The sequence below is a fragment of the Silene latifolia genome, chromosome X, assembly GCF_048544455.1.
Source record: "Silene latifolia isolate original U9 population chromosome X, ASM4854445v1, whole genome shotgun sequence".
Taxonomy (NCBI): domain Eukaryota; kingdom Viridiplantae; phylum Streptophyta; class Magnoliopsida; order Caryophyllales; family Caryophyllaceae; genus Silene; species Silene latifolia.
The window spans coordinates 310,996,253-311,012,647 of NC_133537.1; the positions used below are offsets into that span (position 1 = coordinate 310,996,253).

Below are 16,395 nucleotides of genomic sequence, written 5' to 3' on the forward strand. Positions count from 1 at the left end.
TTATGACATAACCTTTGAACCTAGGACAACAATTAAATCTCAGGCATTAGCAGACTTCGTGGCTGAATTCAGTCCCAACCTTGAACCAGACCTCATAAAAATGGTCAACCATCTAGACACCCGTAAATCAGGCCAGGAATGGACCTTACACGTAGATGGAGCAACAAACATGAGAGGAACTGGCCTAGGATTAGTATTGAAATCACCACAGGGAGACCTAATCGCCCAGGCAATCAGTTGTGAATTCAAAGCAACAAACAATGAAGCTGAATATGAAGCCCTGATAGCTGGACTCAAGGTATGTATAGAACTTGGTGTGACAAATCTCAAGGTAAAAACTGACTCTCTTTTAATTTCCAATCAAGTCAAAGGAACATATGCTGCAAAGGATTCTAAAATGATCCTCTATCTAGACTACGTCAAAAACCTTTGCAAAAAATTTAGTTCGTTTGACATTAACCAAATACCAAGAGATTTGAATACTCAGGCTGACACCCTAGCCAGCCTGGGATCAAATTTTAGCCCTTCTGTATTTGATAAAATACCCATTGTTCACCTGCTGAAACCAACCATTGAAAGACCTGGCCAAACCTGTCCCATCGATGAAGACACAAATTCTTGGACCAAACCATACTATGATTGGTTCTTACAGGGAACACTTCCCAGGGATAAAAATGAAGCAAGGGGCCTTAAGATTAAAGCTTCTACTTATACCATCATCAATAACATGTTGTTCAAAGAGTCTCAGACTGGACCTTACCTGCGTCGCCTGGAACCTCGTGAAGCTAAACAAATAATAGAACACATCCACGATGGATACTGTGCAAATCACAAGGGTGGCAGAAGCCTGGCTAGTAAAGTTCTAAGGACAGGCTACTTCTGGCCAACCCTTAGAGCTGATTGCATAGCCTACAGCTCCAAATGCTAAGCCCGCTAAATCCATTCTCCTTACATCCACCAACCATCAGAGCTAATACACTCCATCTCAGCTCCATGACCATTTATGAAATGGGGGATGGACATAGTAGGCAAGCTACCTTAAGCGCCTGGACAGAAAGTCTTTATGCTAGCAATGACTGACTACTTTTCCAAGTGGATAGAAGCAGACTCATACAGGCAAGTCAAAGAGAAGGATGTCATATCATTTATCAAACCCAACATCATATGTAGATATGGGATACCTTCAGAAATAGTTTGTGACAATGGTACCCAGTTTGTGCGAAAAAGAACAGCAGCTTTCTGTGCACAATGAAATATCAACCTGGTAACATCCACGCCAAGCTACCCAAAAGCCAATGGCCAAGCAGAATCCAGCAACAAAGTGGTAATCAGTTGTCTGAAGAAAAAGCTAAAAAGAGGAAAAGGCAGATGGGCAGAAGAACTCCCCTTGGTCCTCTGGGCTGACAAAACTACACCTAAAACAGCCACAGGCCAAACTCCCTACTCCCTAGTCTATGGCTGTGAAGTAGTAATCCCAGCAGAAATCCACGTACCAACAACCAAAAGCAGCCTGAACACCATAGAGGAAAACAAGCCACTATTACAAGACAACCTGACCCTGATTGAAGAATTGAGAGACGCAGCCAAGATCAGGATAGCCTCCTACCAGCAAACAGTAGCCAGAAGTTAAAACAAAAATGTTAACATCAGGGTGTTTAGAGAAGGAGACTTGGTCCTAAGGAAAGTCTTCCCTAACACCAGGGACAAAAATGCTGGCAAGCTAGCTCATACATGGGAAGGACCATACCTGGTCGACTCAATAGTAGGACAGGGAGCCTACAGATTACAAACCCTGGACGGAGAAATGATCCCCAGATCTTGGAACATTTCCCACCTAAAGCTATTTCATGTCTAAACCAAAACCATGTAAAATTATTAACTTTATATGTGCTTGACCAAGTTTTATAGCAAACCCCCAAATAAAATCATGTAACCTTCACGAATCATGTTTTCCTGGTACTTGCTACTATGCCTGAATATTTGCCTATTTTCCTTTTTGCAAACTCTATTATGCCTGCCTATTTAAAATCATAGTATCTTGAATCCTGAAAACTTGTTTTACGCTTTTCTTCCATTAATTATACATTACACACAAGCTTAAACAAATATTCAGGATTGAGGGCCACTCCACCCAACCTGAACAGCATCCCAGGAATGCTCTACTTGGCACCTACTTGCCTGACCCAAAAAATACATACAAAAACTGAGCTCAGTACAGAAAATAAAAGACAAGTACAATGGTGGAACATACCAGACCACTTGTCTAAAAAGCCCTCCTGACAGGCTGAGGGCCATAAGCCCTCCTGACTGGAAACCACCCCTCTTACTAAAAAGCCCTCCTGACAGGCAAAAAAGCCATAATTTCCTGATAAGGATTGAGGGTCATAAGCCCTCCTGACAGGCATCCTCCTAACAAAATACTTCAAAATATATTTTTTACAAGTACAAATTGCTCAAATCAAGCTATTCAAATAAATCAGAAGAAAAGATTGATTCAAATTATACCAAAGCACAAATACTGTGTGACACTCCCATACTCCAAGTGCCTTACCAGGACCACTCAGGTATAGGAACGTCACCATCTCGGTTACCCGAGGCAATGAATATCATAAGACAATAAAGAAACGTACTTTAAAAGTAAATAAAGTTTAAATGATTACATGTCTCAAATCAAAACTGTTAAATGAAATACAACATCCAAAATCAAACTGTCTACTAGCAAAACTGAACAACTACAATTAACGTCTGGCACAGCGAAAGACTCTTCTAATGCCAAGTGATGACTCATCCCAGCTATCCCAAAAGCATCATATCAAACCTGCTCAACAATTGCTCACCATCCCCGAATGGATCACCATAATTTTAACAAAACAAACAACGGGGTCAGTACTAATTACACAATACACAACTAATATGAAACAAAAGCCAAACAGCTCAATCACACATCAAAAACCCCAGTCTCCATTACCAAACTCCACACAATTCACTACACACTAAAGTGTGTAGTCCTGCCAGAGTACCCATCGCAACAGATACTCCACACCGCCAGTGGGGGTCCGCAGCCGTTCCCACCTAAGCCCCGCTCATCTCCATCGAGCGATAAACCCATGTTCATTGTTTGGGTATTTTTTACCAAAATAGTTGATTCGGGTCAATGTGGTCTTACTCGTTGGTTGATTGAATGATTGTTCGTGTGTCGACGTATAAATAGGGAAATAAAGCACGAAAATATAAATTGACACGTAAGATTTGGTGACGCGGAAAATCCAATGTGGGAACAACCGCGGGAGGGACGGTACCCTGCCAAATATTGCACTATTCTCGAATGGGAGGATGATTATAATTGTATAGTAATGCTAGTCTTGCTGACGCGAGGTATCGTGTTGATGAGATCTCGGATGTATGCGTGTGGATGTGTGTATGAATGAATGTCCCCCTTTCTTCGATTGCTTCCTTGGCTATTTATAGGGTAAGAACCTAGGCATGTCCTACCTTGATTATAGAAAGGAATATAACTTCCATAATAACTCTTTCCATGTTTTGTCGTCTCCCTTAATTCTCCCTGATCTCCCTGACTACCCCTTTCCTAATCCCAGACGCCTCCTCTGATGGGCTTCAGTCTTCTCCAGCGTGCGTGGCGGCCCATTCCCTTTCTCCACGCTTTAATCACGGGATCTCTTCCTCCTTATCACTCCTTCCACAATCCATTATTTTATCAAGTGGGCCTTCTCTTTATTGTGCTATTTTTAGCCCAAACAGTTTGCCCCAAATTTCTTGTGAAGTACGTTTCGTGGTGTCGAGCAAGGAATTTACGTAATCGTATGCTAAAATCCTAAGCAATCATTTACACTCCTTTTCATGCAGCTCCATCACGTCAGCCGCCCACCTCCTCTTTTCTCGCACCCTACTCCCTCTCTCTTCTTTATAACCCCAACCCCCCACCTTTCACTTCCATTAACTCCAAATCATTTCTAAAAACTCTCCCTAAACCCTCAACTTCCCTCTCCTCTCACCTCGCCGTCTCTGATATTCCATCTTCCACCGTCTCTTTCACCAGGTATTCTTCCCCTTTTCTCCTTTAATTTCCATTTTCTCTTTCTTCATCATGGGTAAAACCCGTCAATCTTCATCAACCCCTGCACCCGCTGACCGCAATCCTGACCCAACTTTTCCTTCCCGGGGACTCTTCACTTATCCCCACGACTGCGACTCTGCCTTGACTTCTGCTGACATTCCCAAGATTCAATGGCATGCTTGGTCTTGGTGACGGGGTGGATATTGCCATCCCTGAACCAGGTCAGAAAGCTGATGCCCTTCGTCCCGGATGGGTTTGTTTTTACCTGTACCCGTTTAAATATGGCCTCCATTTTCCTTTTCCCAAACTCATCCAAGATTTCATCTTTACGAACAATTTCGCCATGGCACAAATTTCTGCCGCTGTTTGGAGGGTTCTCCTCTACTCCCTGGCCGCTGGTCAGAACACTGGTAATTCCATCTCCCTGGGCGATATGGCCCATATGTACAACATCAGGTCCCTGGGTAGAGGCCAGTTCTCATTCCGGGGACGTGGAGAGGCTCCCTTCAGGCATGTGTCCAAATTCCGAGATGAGAAATGGTTTGAGGACTTCTTCTTCGTGAGGAAGGACTCCATTCAGCCGCCTTCTGATTACATCTTCGAGAAATGGGTCATTACTTCGAGTAAGTAGCCTCCCTGTCACATGAGTTATTTATCTCGCTGCTTACTAGCTTACTTCATCGTCCGCTTGCAGGCCCCTGTGACCTGACTCGCATCGGTGCCAAGATCCCTGCCTGCAGCAAATTGTTTAGTATCCCAGAATCTGAGAGAAAGTTCCCTGATCTGCTTCCTGGTTTTTCACCTGCTTCCCCTTCCAACCCTCTTCAGTCAGATCACAGCATGTCTTCTGGTAAGCTTCCTATAATCGTTTCAGTTTGCAGCTTTTGTTAACGTTTTAATTGTCTTGACGCCTGAGACTACATCTGCTTGCAGGCTCAAAAGTTGATCCTTTAGAAATTATCCTCCAAAGCGCAAAAAGAAAGAGACCTTCTGCCAGTCCTGATATGGCATCCGCCTCCAAGAGGAGTGCTCCTGCTGCCTCCTTCCAAACTCCTCCTACGCATTCCAGTTCCGCTGTACCTAAGCCCTTAGAGGTTGATCCGTTGTCTCGCCATCCGCCTACTCCTCCTGTCAGCCTTCGTGCTTCAGCTAGCGGTGGCACTATTGCTCACTTCCCAGAAGGTTTTGGGAATGTAGAAAAGGTACCATACTGGCCAGAGATCGACCAGCTGCTCTTTCCTCCTCTAAAGGAGACGTTCTCAGAGTTTTCTCCAGAGGAGATGGCTGAGAATGACGTGCACAACGCCTTCATGGTGAATGATCTTCGTCTTCTACCTATTTTTTTTTTTTATTTTACCCATTGATTTATCTTGCTGACTTCTGACTGTTCCTGCCCCAGACCCTCCAGTCTGCACTATACAATAGGAAGATGATCAATATAGTGCAGACCACCAGTCACCCCACCAACGCCAAAAACCAAGAGCTGAAGGGGACAATTGCTGACTTGGCGTAGCAGCGGTCTGATCTGAAGGAACGCGTAGTGGAATTGAAGGCTGAGCTTGCTGTCACCAAGAAGAAGCTGAAGGAAGGAGCTGATCAGCTGGCCCGTACTCAGGAGGTGTGCAGCACCTTCTCTGACTCCCTCAAGCGTTCTGATGAGAAGATCAGTGAGCTGATCTCCCTGGCCACCAATGTTGTCGCCTATGCTACCTGGCGGGGAAAAATCAGCGGGATGCGTGCTGCTCTTGAGGAGGCTCCCACCCAGCAAGCTATAGAGGAGGAGGAGAGACAGCTGGAGATGCTCTACCCCACCCAACCTGATCTGAGCGCACTGATGCCTGAAGTTGGGGAGGTGAATTCTCCTGCGCTGGCTGAGCAGGCTGCTGGTTGAGATACTGGAATGCCCCAAGATGCTGCTGACGGAGCTCTGGATGCTATGGCAGCTGAGGATGTGCAAGCTGGTGCGGTACCTGAAACAGAGGGACAGTAGGCAGAAGAGGTGCCAGAAGTGGAGGTCATTAATGTGATCGATAATTAAGTATTTCTTATTTTTAATGAACTTTTTGGCAGTCTGACCCAGAGGTGGCAGACTTGTAAGTTTTTAAACTTTTTCTTGGTTGCTCCGCCAGGGTGGCGGTTGAACTCAGGGGCCGTATTTTGGCCACGTTTTGGAATGCTCCTTGCTTAATTTCTGGCAAGTTTCAGCTAATATTCTGTGTGCTCGTTTTTAGGTTTCCTTAGTTTAGGAGGTTGTCGTGTCAGCCTGCTGGCTGATTTAGGCGAGTCTTGTCATCCTGAAAAGGCTGTCTTTCTAACTCAGCTAGTTGCCGTGTCAGCCTACTGGCTGATTTAGGCATATGCCGCAATGTAAGGAGGAGTGGCCGCGTCAGCCTGAGAGGCTGATTTAGACCAGTCTGGTTAGCCTGCAGAGACTGGTCCAGACTAAGCTAGTTGCCGTGTCAGCCTGATGGCTGATTTATGCATATGCCGCAGTTTTGGATTACTTAACCTTGTTCATGACGCAAGGTTTGTTCATCACGTTTAAAGCCAACATGGGCATAATTTAGGCAAGTTTATCGTCATTCTAGGACCAATGGGACGTTGCAGGATTCTGGTAGCGCAGAAATCTTTACGTTCCATGTATGTGCATGCATGCTGGGGCCCTGATTAATTGCGATTAAAGCGAGCTACGTCCAGGGGTAGCATGGTAAGCGTGTTTATCTGTCAACCAGGCTCCCTTTCGTATGTTCCACAGTCCGCCTGGTGAGGGTGCTCCTTGTGGAGAAAATAGGTTAGGCATGTTGGAGTGCCATGTGCCTTGTCACCCCACGTTGGCAGTTGACAGTCCTGCTAGATACCCTTTCAACGTACCATAGACACTAGGATTCAGAGTGGTGTACCTAGAGAAGCCTGAAAATAGAAAAGTCTATTAGAATGATGTGAAGTACCTGTCGCCATCTCATGGGGTACTGTAGATACCTCATTTCTGCACCCCTCGCAAACCACCCGGTGATGATTGGGCCGCATGTTTGGTACGCGGAATGATTTGTGACAGTTCGTAAGTTTATCGTCAAGTGATTGCTCAAACACTAATGTCTACCTCATAGTTGTCATCTACGCGCCGATACGGTCGTTTTGACAGTAATTAAAGTACATTTGGAGCCTGGGCCTAAAACCGTCTTCATTTTCTGATAACCGTTAAATCCCGAGTCGGAATGTTCTGGAATGTTCCGGATATTTCTATTCCATATTTTATAAATATTTCACAATCTTTTAATCTTTGGTAAACAATTTCCGTAATATTCATACAAGATATTAAGGAAAACCAAATTATCCCGTTATTCCATAACTTAAACACGAAAATCTTTCTTCCGCAGGAGGAAACCACTTGGGAACAGACGCAGCAGGTGCTGCGCTCTCTTCCAAGAGACGCGATGGATCGCCTGCGCCTCTTCCCAGGTCCTTTTCTGTGTATTTTTCGTATATTTTTCATATCTTTTCGAGATTCACTTCCAAAGTCTCTCCGAAAACCCTATTCCTTCACGTGATTAGTATAAATAAGAGCCTTCACTCCTCATATTTCTCACGCGAGTGTCCGCCCTTCTCTTCTTCCTTTGCATTCTAGACCTTTGTTCTTACTTTTTGGCGTCTACGTGCTTGAACATTCGACCACGTAAGCTCGGATCCTTCTGAGTACCAGCCTCGTTTGCATGACCGACCAATTTGACCAACTACACATCTAATCAACTTAACTAATCTTAATCGTTTTCCTCTTACGAGGGCACTTTCGCTACATTCGAGTCGAGCATCACTAATCACAAACTTAGTTCATCTCGTTTCGTCAAACATGTAAGTCTGAGGGTGTAAATCTCTCTTTTATTATTGTTATTTATCTTTTTGTATCATTAATGTAAGGTTTATGTCGAAAACACCTCTTAAAACCGATTTCTAAAAACCTCGTGTAAAACCCTTTTTTACGGATTTCCAGAAGACAAACCGTCGAGAAAGGACGCAACAAGCGCCGACTCTTGAAGGAGCGCGATGCCTCGCGCCTCTTCGTGAGGCCGCGCAGATTCTCGCTTCCTTTCTTCTTCCTTCGTCGACTTTTATTCGTTTTCATTTGTTTTCCTTAATTCTTTGATACGGTAGCATAATAATTTCACATGTACATAAATCATCATCATTGATACGTCTAATTCGTCATAAAATCCGACTTAAATCCTTATAATCCAATATTTGCGGGTTTTTGTCATTAAAATCAATCCGGGTTGTGGAAATTCGATTCGTTCATATCGGGTTTCTGGAATTCGATTTCTTGATATATTTTCATCTGTCTATTGTCATATTCGTCATTAATTTGTCATTAATTCACCATGTTTAACCTAATTTGTTTACCTATGTCACTAATCAATCTTTCATTCATGTAAATAATTCATCTTAATTCTGTCTCAACCATGTTTTATTGCTTTTATGACTCATTCATATGTAATTAATGAATTAAATCACTTTCATCCGAGTTAAATATCATAATCAATCATTAATTTCATCAACGAATATTAACGATTTGCAGTTCCGGCTTCACAGCCAGAGCTCACCTTTGGAACAGACGCAAAGAATCGCCGCGCTTCTTCCAAAGGGCGCGATCTCTTGCGCTTTGTTCAGTTGATTTTGTCTCGAACTTCCGTTCTGCCTTGACCTATTTTATTAGCTTACGTATAATTGACTATTAATCGTTTTATCACTTACTGATCTGTTCGTTAATTCCTTCTTTTATTCGTTTTCTCAAATTATCCGTTTTAAAGGTATTTTCGACATAAATCAATGAACCCAATGTAATTATTATAATTTGTAATTTTATTTATTGTATTTTTCATGTTTCTTGTATCCTTTGTATGCCTTCACATGTAATTGAGCACTAAATCCTACTTCGACATTAATTGTATGCTAAATTACGTGTTAACCGACTTAGTCTAATCTTCACATGCTAGGATTAAAACTTGGGTGTTGCATTGCATGCATATAATCGACGATATATCGAGTATAGACGATTTTCCCTAATCATTAGTAGAGGCCTCTATCGAGGCGGGCGGGATTAGGCGTTCGATCAAAAGAGCTTCCTAATACGTACCCTCACCCCTTACTCCAGATATTTGTGAACATCCGTGTTCATTGGCATCCACGAGAGTCATTCTAGACATAGAATGCTAAGGGTAACGAGTTCTTGGTGTTCATGTCACTACTTTGTGTCTTGACATGACACGAGGTATTCGAACGGTTTCCAATTTTCCATAATAAATTGGTGGCGACTCCACAAATGCAAACGCTTGTTCTCCTCCCAAGCGCCCCCGTGGGCCCATTGTCCACAGTTTGGCGACTCCGCTGGGGAAAATATACTTACGTGTAGCCAAAAGGGTGAAACTTGAACAAGGTTAGGGAATAGTTTGTACAAGACAATTGTCGGTTTTCATAACTCGGTCATCCTAGATCGTTTCATTCGGCCTTCCTAGGCCCAACCCAACCCACTCGACCAATCGTCCCGTCCAAACGGTCCTAATTCTTATTTAGGCCTAAGGATGGATAGCGATTGACGTCATCCATACCATGATGCTTACTCTTGTTTGTATCAAGGACCTTAACTACTTGAGGAAATGGACTAGGAATCGGCCTTACTCTTGTTTGGCACGAGCCTCTCCACAGTCTTCGGGTTTGATTGTTCGGTATGGCAACCCACCCTTTAAACCAAAACCTTTTTAAATGCACTCAGTATCCCGTTATAATGCTTATATAAATGTTTGTACCTTACGTGATCACCATTTCTAAACGAAACCATGACGATTTTTGTAAAAAAATCAAAACTCATTTTGAAATGAATATTTTGAAAAGGCCATTAATTAGCGCAAAACCCAGTCAAAACTCTGTCCGTTTGTCGAGTTAAAATTCGGGCCCAAGCCCATTTCAAAACCTCACTTCGAGTCCATTCCTACAACTACACTATAGTTGACTAGGATACACATTTTCAAAACTTTGTCTTTTCTTCAAAGCTCACTCGACACATGTGGCATACACCTACTTCACGAGTCAAAACATTTCTTCTCTTAGCAAGTGTGTTAGAATGGTCGGCCGTGTTTTGATTCGTCATCGATCTCTTATCCAATTTTTTAAGATGCCTGAAACAAGCGACGTGAACTTCAACCAACTTCAAGATGGTAATGATCGAATCCTAGCCGCACTAGCTCAAATCCAAGTTACCTAAGACCAAGTGTATGATCGCCTCGACACCATCGAAGGCCGGATCTACGCCGTAGAAACAAGGATTCCTCCTCGGGAAAGTGAAGTTGTTGATGACTTCGTGAATGACTTCAGGGACGACACCCTCCCATGGGGTGTAATGCATTTGAGAAAAGGTTCCAATACTTAGAGGAGCAATTGATGTATCTTAAAGGGGATGACATTTATAGGGAGAATAATCGCAAGTATGAGGCCGTCAATTCCAAATTGCCAACCAACTTCAATATGACGGATATCCCTAAATTCAAGGGGCACGAAAACCCTTTGAACCACATCCGTGCCTTCAAGGATTACATGTCTATCAAAGGCATCAAACCCGAGATGTTCTTAAGGATCTTTCCTTCATCTCTTGACACCATCCCAAAGAAATGGTTCTACTCTTTAGAACACAAGAAGATCGCCACTTGGGAAGATGCCGCAATGGAGTTTTCTAAGCAATATGCGGATAATGCCGAGATCCAAGTTAACATGCGCACTTTAGAGGTTCTTACCCAAAATGACAAAGAAGGATTCACCGACTTCCTAAGTAGGTGGAGGAAGACTAGTACCCAACTAGTTGAACACCCGGATGAGGCTACCCTTGTGGAGAAGTTTGTGGACAATCTCAAACCCATCTATGCCAATCATTTAAGGTACCAAAACATCAAAACTTTCAAGGACTTAACCGTACTAGGAACAAGGATTGAAGATGACATCCGTAAAGGGCTCTTGTCCAAAACGGTAGGTCGAGGATATCAAGGCTCAACAAGTCATTCATATGGCTCCACTAGCAAGACCGATGAGGTTAACCTTCTCGAGCCATCCAAGAAAAGTACCCCACCAAGGAAATTCCAAAATCTTGGGGACACTTACTCCAACGCTCTTAAGAGGTTAATGAAACAAGGCAAACTCCAACCCATAGGACCTACTCCCGAACCCGAAAAGAAATCCAAATTCTGGGACGAGAACTCTTACTGTGAATACCATAGGGGCAAGGGGCATGACACAGAAAAATGCTACAAATTGAAAAATGTGCTTCAAGACATGATTGAGGATGGTCGACTACCAATACCGCCGGGAGGTAAACCCCACAACACTCAGAACCCTCTTAGGATTCTAGTGATCACAAGTGAAGAATCTACCTTAGATTGTTCACACCTCATTTCTCCAATTGAAGATGAGATCTACGCGATCGAGAATGAAGGGTTCTACTCCACCATCTCCCCTACCATTTCTGACTTCATCACATGGGCAATGAGTGTGGATAGGCAAGTCTGGGAATTAGAAAATGTGGTGACAACTTTACATGACCCCAACGCAACACCTAAGGAGCATGTGCCACTAATCTTTTCTCAAAATGCTACTATGCAGGAAATAGTTGCCAGGGTTGATAAACTAGTCGACCAAATCATGCAATTAGAAGACGAGATCATGAGAATGAGGGAACTAGCTACAATAAATGGAATATGGGCCGATGACGATGAAGACGAGTATCTTATTAAACACTCCCTAGTCAAGGAAATAGTCCAAAATGGTGAAGACCAAGACGTGGACCACCTAACTCGTTCGGGGCGTCCATATCAAAAAACTACTCAAAACGGTCCAACCAACGTTGTCACACCATATGATAACGAAGATGACTCCACTGATCATTTGCTCAAGCAATTACAGAAGACAAAGGCTGATCTTTCAGTCTGGCAACTAGTAGCAAGCTCATTCCCACATCGCCAAGCTTTACTGCAAGCTTTGGCCAAACTAAGTGTAGCACATAACTCCACACCCGAAGATGTAGTCAACTTGGTCTTCCAAGAATCACCAAAGCTAAGTAATCCTATTACTTTCTCAGATGAAGATTTGCCACCTTTTGGCGCTAGTCACAATTGGCTCTTTACATCACTGTCATTTGTCTAAAGAAGAATGTGCCAATGACCTTGGTAGATGATGGCTTCGCGGTCAACGTCATACCCCTCAAAACGGCATACAAATTAGGCATGAAAGAGTCGGATTGGACCCCCACCAATCAAGGTGTTCGTGCATATGATGGAACACGACACAAGGTCGTAGGACTCATTAACCTAACCATAGCCACAAGGCCAATCGAGCGAAATGTTAACTTCCAAATAATGGACATTGAAGCTTCCTTCACATACTCCTAGGAAGACCTTGGATTCACGCTTCCAAAGCGGTGACATCCACCCTTCATCAAAAGATCAAGATCCCACTAAATGGCAAAGTGGTGACGATCACTTCGTCGCCCATCAAGGCAATAATCGAAAAGAAGTCGAACAATCAAGTCCTTGCCGATCCAGTATATGAGCTTGGGGGCTTCCAAAGCATAAGTGTCATAGAAAGCGAATTGGCACCCTTATACTACAATCCCTACTCCAACTTAGTGGTCAACCACATACTCAAATCCCAGGGATACTTCCCTAGAATGCCTTTAAACCCTATCCGAAGAAACACATTCGCACCATACAAGGAAGGCAACTAAAAAAGGATACCACTTGGACTAGGGTACAAACCTACCAAAGAGGAAGTTCTCGAGATGCTTGCTCAAGTTCAAACCCGTAAGTACGTAGGAGTCCAAATGCGACCCTATCTCCCTACCCTAAATGGATACTTTGTTGAGGAAGGAAGTCTAGAACTCTTGCACGGATTTCCCGAGCCTTGGCATTATCTCAAAAGGAAGCTAGCCGGAATCGAGATCTTTCACGATTGCTACTTCATCCCTCCAGAAACGGTTCCTACCGTCAAAGCTCGTCAAGCACCTTGCTTAGACGAACAAGCTGTTAGCCTATTGTTTGGGGAAGATCGATTTGTTAGAGCCGCGCAGGATGAGATCATTACCATGATACTTCAAGACGATCACTTCAACCCTACCGCGTTAATCACAGAAACAAACGCGAATCAGCAGAAAGGATGGATAAAATCAATCAAGTGGACCAACAATCAAGGAAGACTCTTCAAGCTCACCACTAGAGAAGGAGGGATGTTCAAAGGAGAACCAGAAGACGATGAATTCGAGTCAGAGTCAGAGTCGGAGTCAGAGTCGGAGTCTAGAGAAGTCACTAAGGAGTCTCCTCCTGTCGTCATCCCCATTCCCTTCGTTTCTCCTAGCTTAGCCTCAAATAGTAACAGTAGTTCGGGAAATGTCCCAACAACTATCCCTTTACCGCCACTGACCACAGATCAGATGACTTCTTTGTTTCAACTCTTCTCAAACTTTAATATGAATAAATCAGGTTCTGCTTACTCTTTGTGTTATCTTGAGTGCAATTCTGTTTACGATAATACTTAGGATGACCAAGACCCAGACTCAATTGAAATACCTCCCTACGTAGCCAAAGAAATACTACAGGAAGGGGAAGGGGGACCAGTAATAGAAAATTCCGAACCCATCAATGTAGGAACCGAACTAGAACCCCAAGAACTTAGGATAGGGACTACCTTGAGCTCTACCGAAAGGGCCGACTTCATAGACCTCCTACACGAGTTCAAAGACGTTTTCGCGTGGTCCTACAAAGACATGCCAGGGATCGATAGGGATATCGCCGAACATAGAATCCCAATTAAGCCAGGTTTCAAGCCTATAAAACAGAAGCTTCGTCGAATGAGAACGGAATGGGCTCTCAAGATTAAAGAAGAAGTCGATAAGCAATTCAAAGCCGGGTTCCACTACAAAAAAAACACGGAAAACTGACGGAAATAATCCGTCAATAAAGGCCTTTTCCCGTCAGAAACACGGGTTCCTGACGGAAAAACCGTCAGGAATCAACCGTCACTACGATTCGTCACGAAAAACGCAATCCTGACGGATTTTCCGTCACTATAGGCATTCCTGACGGACTACTGACTACTAATCCGTCGCACGTATTCTCTGGGATTGGGCTGAAAAGTTGACCTTTCTGACGGAAATTCCGTCAGAAAAGTTGACTTTTGTTGACTTTTCTGACGGAATTTCCGACAGAAAAGTCAACAAAAGTCAACTTTTCGACGGAATTTCCGTCAGAAAAATCGACTTTTTTAAAAAAAAAAAAAAAAAAGAAATTCCTGCCCCAAGTGGCTCACAACTAGCTGACTAATGAGTGAAAGATTTGTAGCTAGTAATTTTATGCTGGAAATATAAATGTTCGCATTTCCAAATTAAATGAAGTTTTAAATGCCTTCTTTACAAAGATCCTTCATCAAAATGTTAGTATATTATCTTTTCCCAAGAGGCTAAACAATCATCTTGTCAAAGCATATGGCGTAACGCTCCACAATCCAACACCACCCGCAATCCACAATTAATCTCGAGTAAATCACAAAGTAACCAAGGAGAGAATCAATATGCACATTAAAATTCCAGTCAACCCACCTAATCAACAAATAAACCTGACTAATTCAAAAGGTTATTCTTGCCGTGCACGATAAAATTCCAGTCATTCTACCCGACTTTTATAATGGATTATATAAAATTACGGACTACTATAATACTGTATGTATCTTTTCGATGATTTATTTACTTTTAATTAATAACATAATTCTCTTATACAATAAAAAAGGCTAAACAAATGAAAAAGAAAAGAATCCCAAGTACAAAGTACTATTTTTCCTCTAAAGGCACATATTTCGTAGATCAAACCGTTATGGCATTATCTAGGTACTGGAGGGAACTTTAAACGCAATAAAGTAGAATAACTAACATAACAGAAGCAACTAATTAATCAATTTGATACGGAGTAATTATTATTGAAGAACATAATAATTAGAAAGTATGGAGATAAAAAAACACGTATACAATTAGAAAGAAGTTGGGAGATCCCTTTGCTTGATAACCCACCATATTTCCGACTTGTTTAAACTATATAATGCTGGATCTATTATTATGGTTTTCCCCCTCATTCCTGAAAAAGTCCCACAATACCATTAATCAACCGACAAAAACTACAGCACTTGCAAATTTGGACTAAAAATCAATAGTTTGCTAAAACTTCTTACAGTTTCCATCCTAGATGATTTGAGTCTTTGAATAAAGTTGAGATCCTTTGGTAAGTTTGCGAAGGCATGTATTAAATCTGTACAGAATCATAGATCAAATTTATATGACTACATGTATACGAATAGGGTCGGGTCAAATATACGCAAGCATTGTTTATAAAACTGGCCCGAATAGAACTAGAATTAACCTACTACATATATTCCAACCCACCTATTTTCATGATACTACTCATTAGGATATTGCCAAAGAGATGAGATCAAAAGAAAAGAAAAAGAAGAGTGCAGAAGGGATGAATAACAGGTGGTAGAATGAAGGAGCAAGAAGAGAAAAACAAGCCTTATTCATCATTTTATTTAATCAATTTTCATCAACCATCCTCTTAGTCAATGGTTAGTAATCATAAACTCTTAATCTAATGTGATATAGATGTCCAATTGTTTACAGTACTATATCATTGTAACAAAGATTTAAGACTATGGCCAATCGTTCTTGTTAACTTGTTAGTATGAGTAAGTAAAGTTTCTTACTTACTAGCAAGCACTTATAGACAATTAAGAAGAATAAGGAGTTTACTTTTCGAATGTGCAGGCGAGAAGATTGAATTTCAATTGTGTAAATGAAGTCAGGAGCTGCCGAAACCATATGAACATCATGCCCGGAAGAATCGGATGTTGAGCAACCGGGGAAACATAATATATAATTTAATAAACAAGAACAAGGAAAAAAAAAGGCATATGTATGCCGGCAGACAATTAACATTGAACCTCAATTCCTACCAAAAAGCGTAGGCAGGCCCCATCACCAAACCCGATCATAATCCGACGAAAATACGTCCTTCCATAACTTAAGAAATGAAACGAACTATAATTGACCATGAACAAAATACTTGATTACTACACCTCTCAATTCTTCAATAAAATCCCTTGTTCTTACATTATTAGATCTCTACCAAGACCAAACGTAAATATAACGACTTTCATAAGGCCATCGAGACAGGATCACAATTTCACATATAAAGTGGCAAAAAACACGATTCCAAAAAAAAATCCACATCCAACAACCCAATTGAAAA

At 42.3% G+C, this 16,395-nt stretch overlaps 1 protein-coding gene across 1 annotated transcript; it reads left to right on the forward strand.

Moving 5' to 3' along the window:
* Nucleotides 1–397: 397 nt before the first annotated feature.
* On the forward strand, nucleotides 398–928 carry LOC141620514 (uncharacterized). Its single transcript, XM_074437364.1, has one exon. The coding sequence runs from the start codon at nucleotides 398–400 to the stop codon at nucleotides 926–928; it is 531 nt and encodes a 176-aa protein (XP_074293465.1).
* The last annotated feature ends 15,467 nt before the right edge of the window (nucleotides 929–16,395 follow it).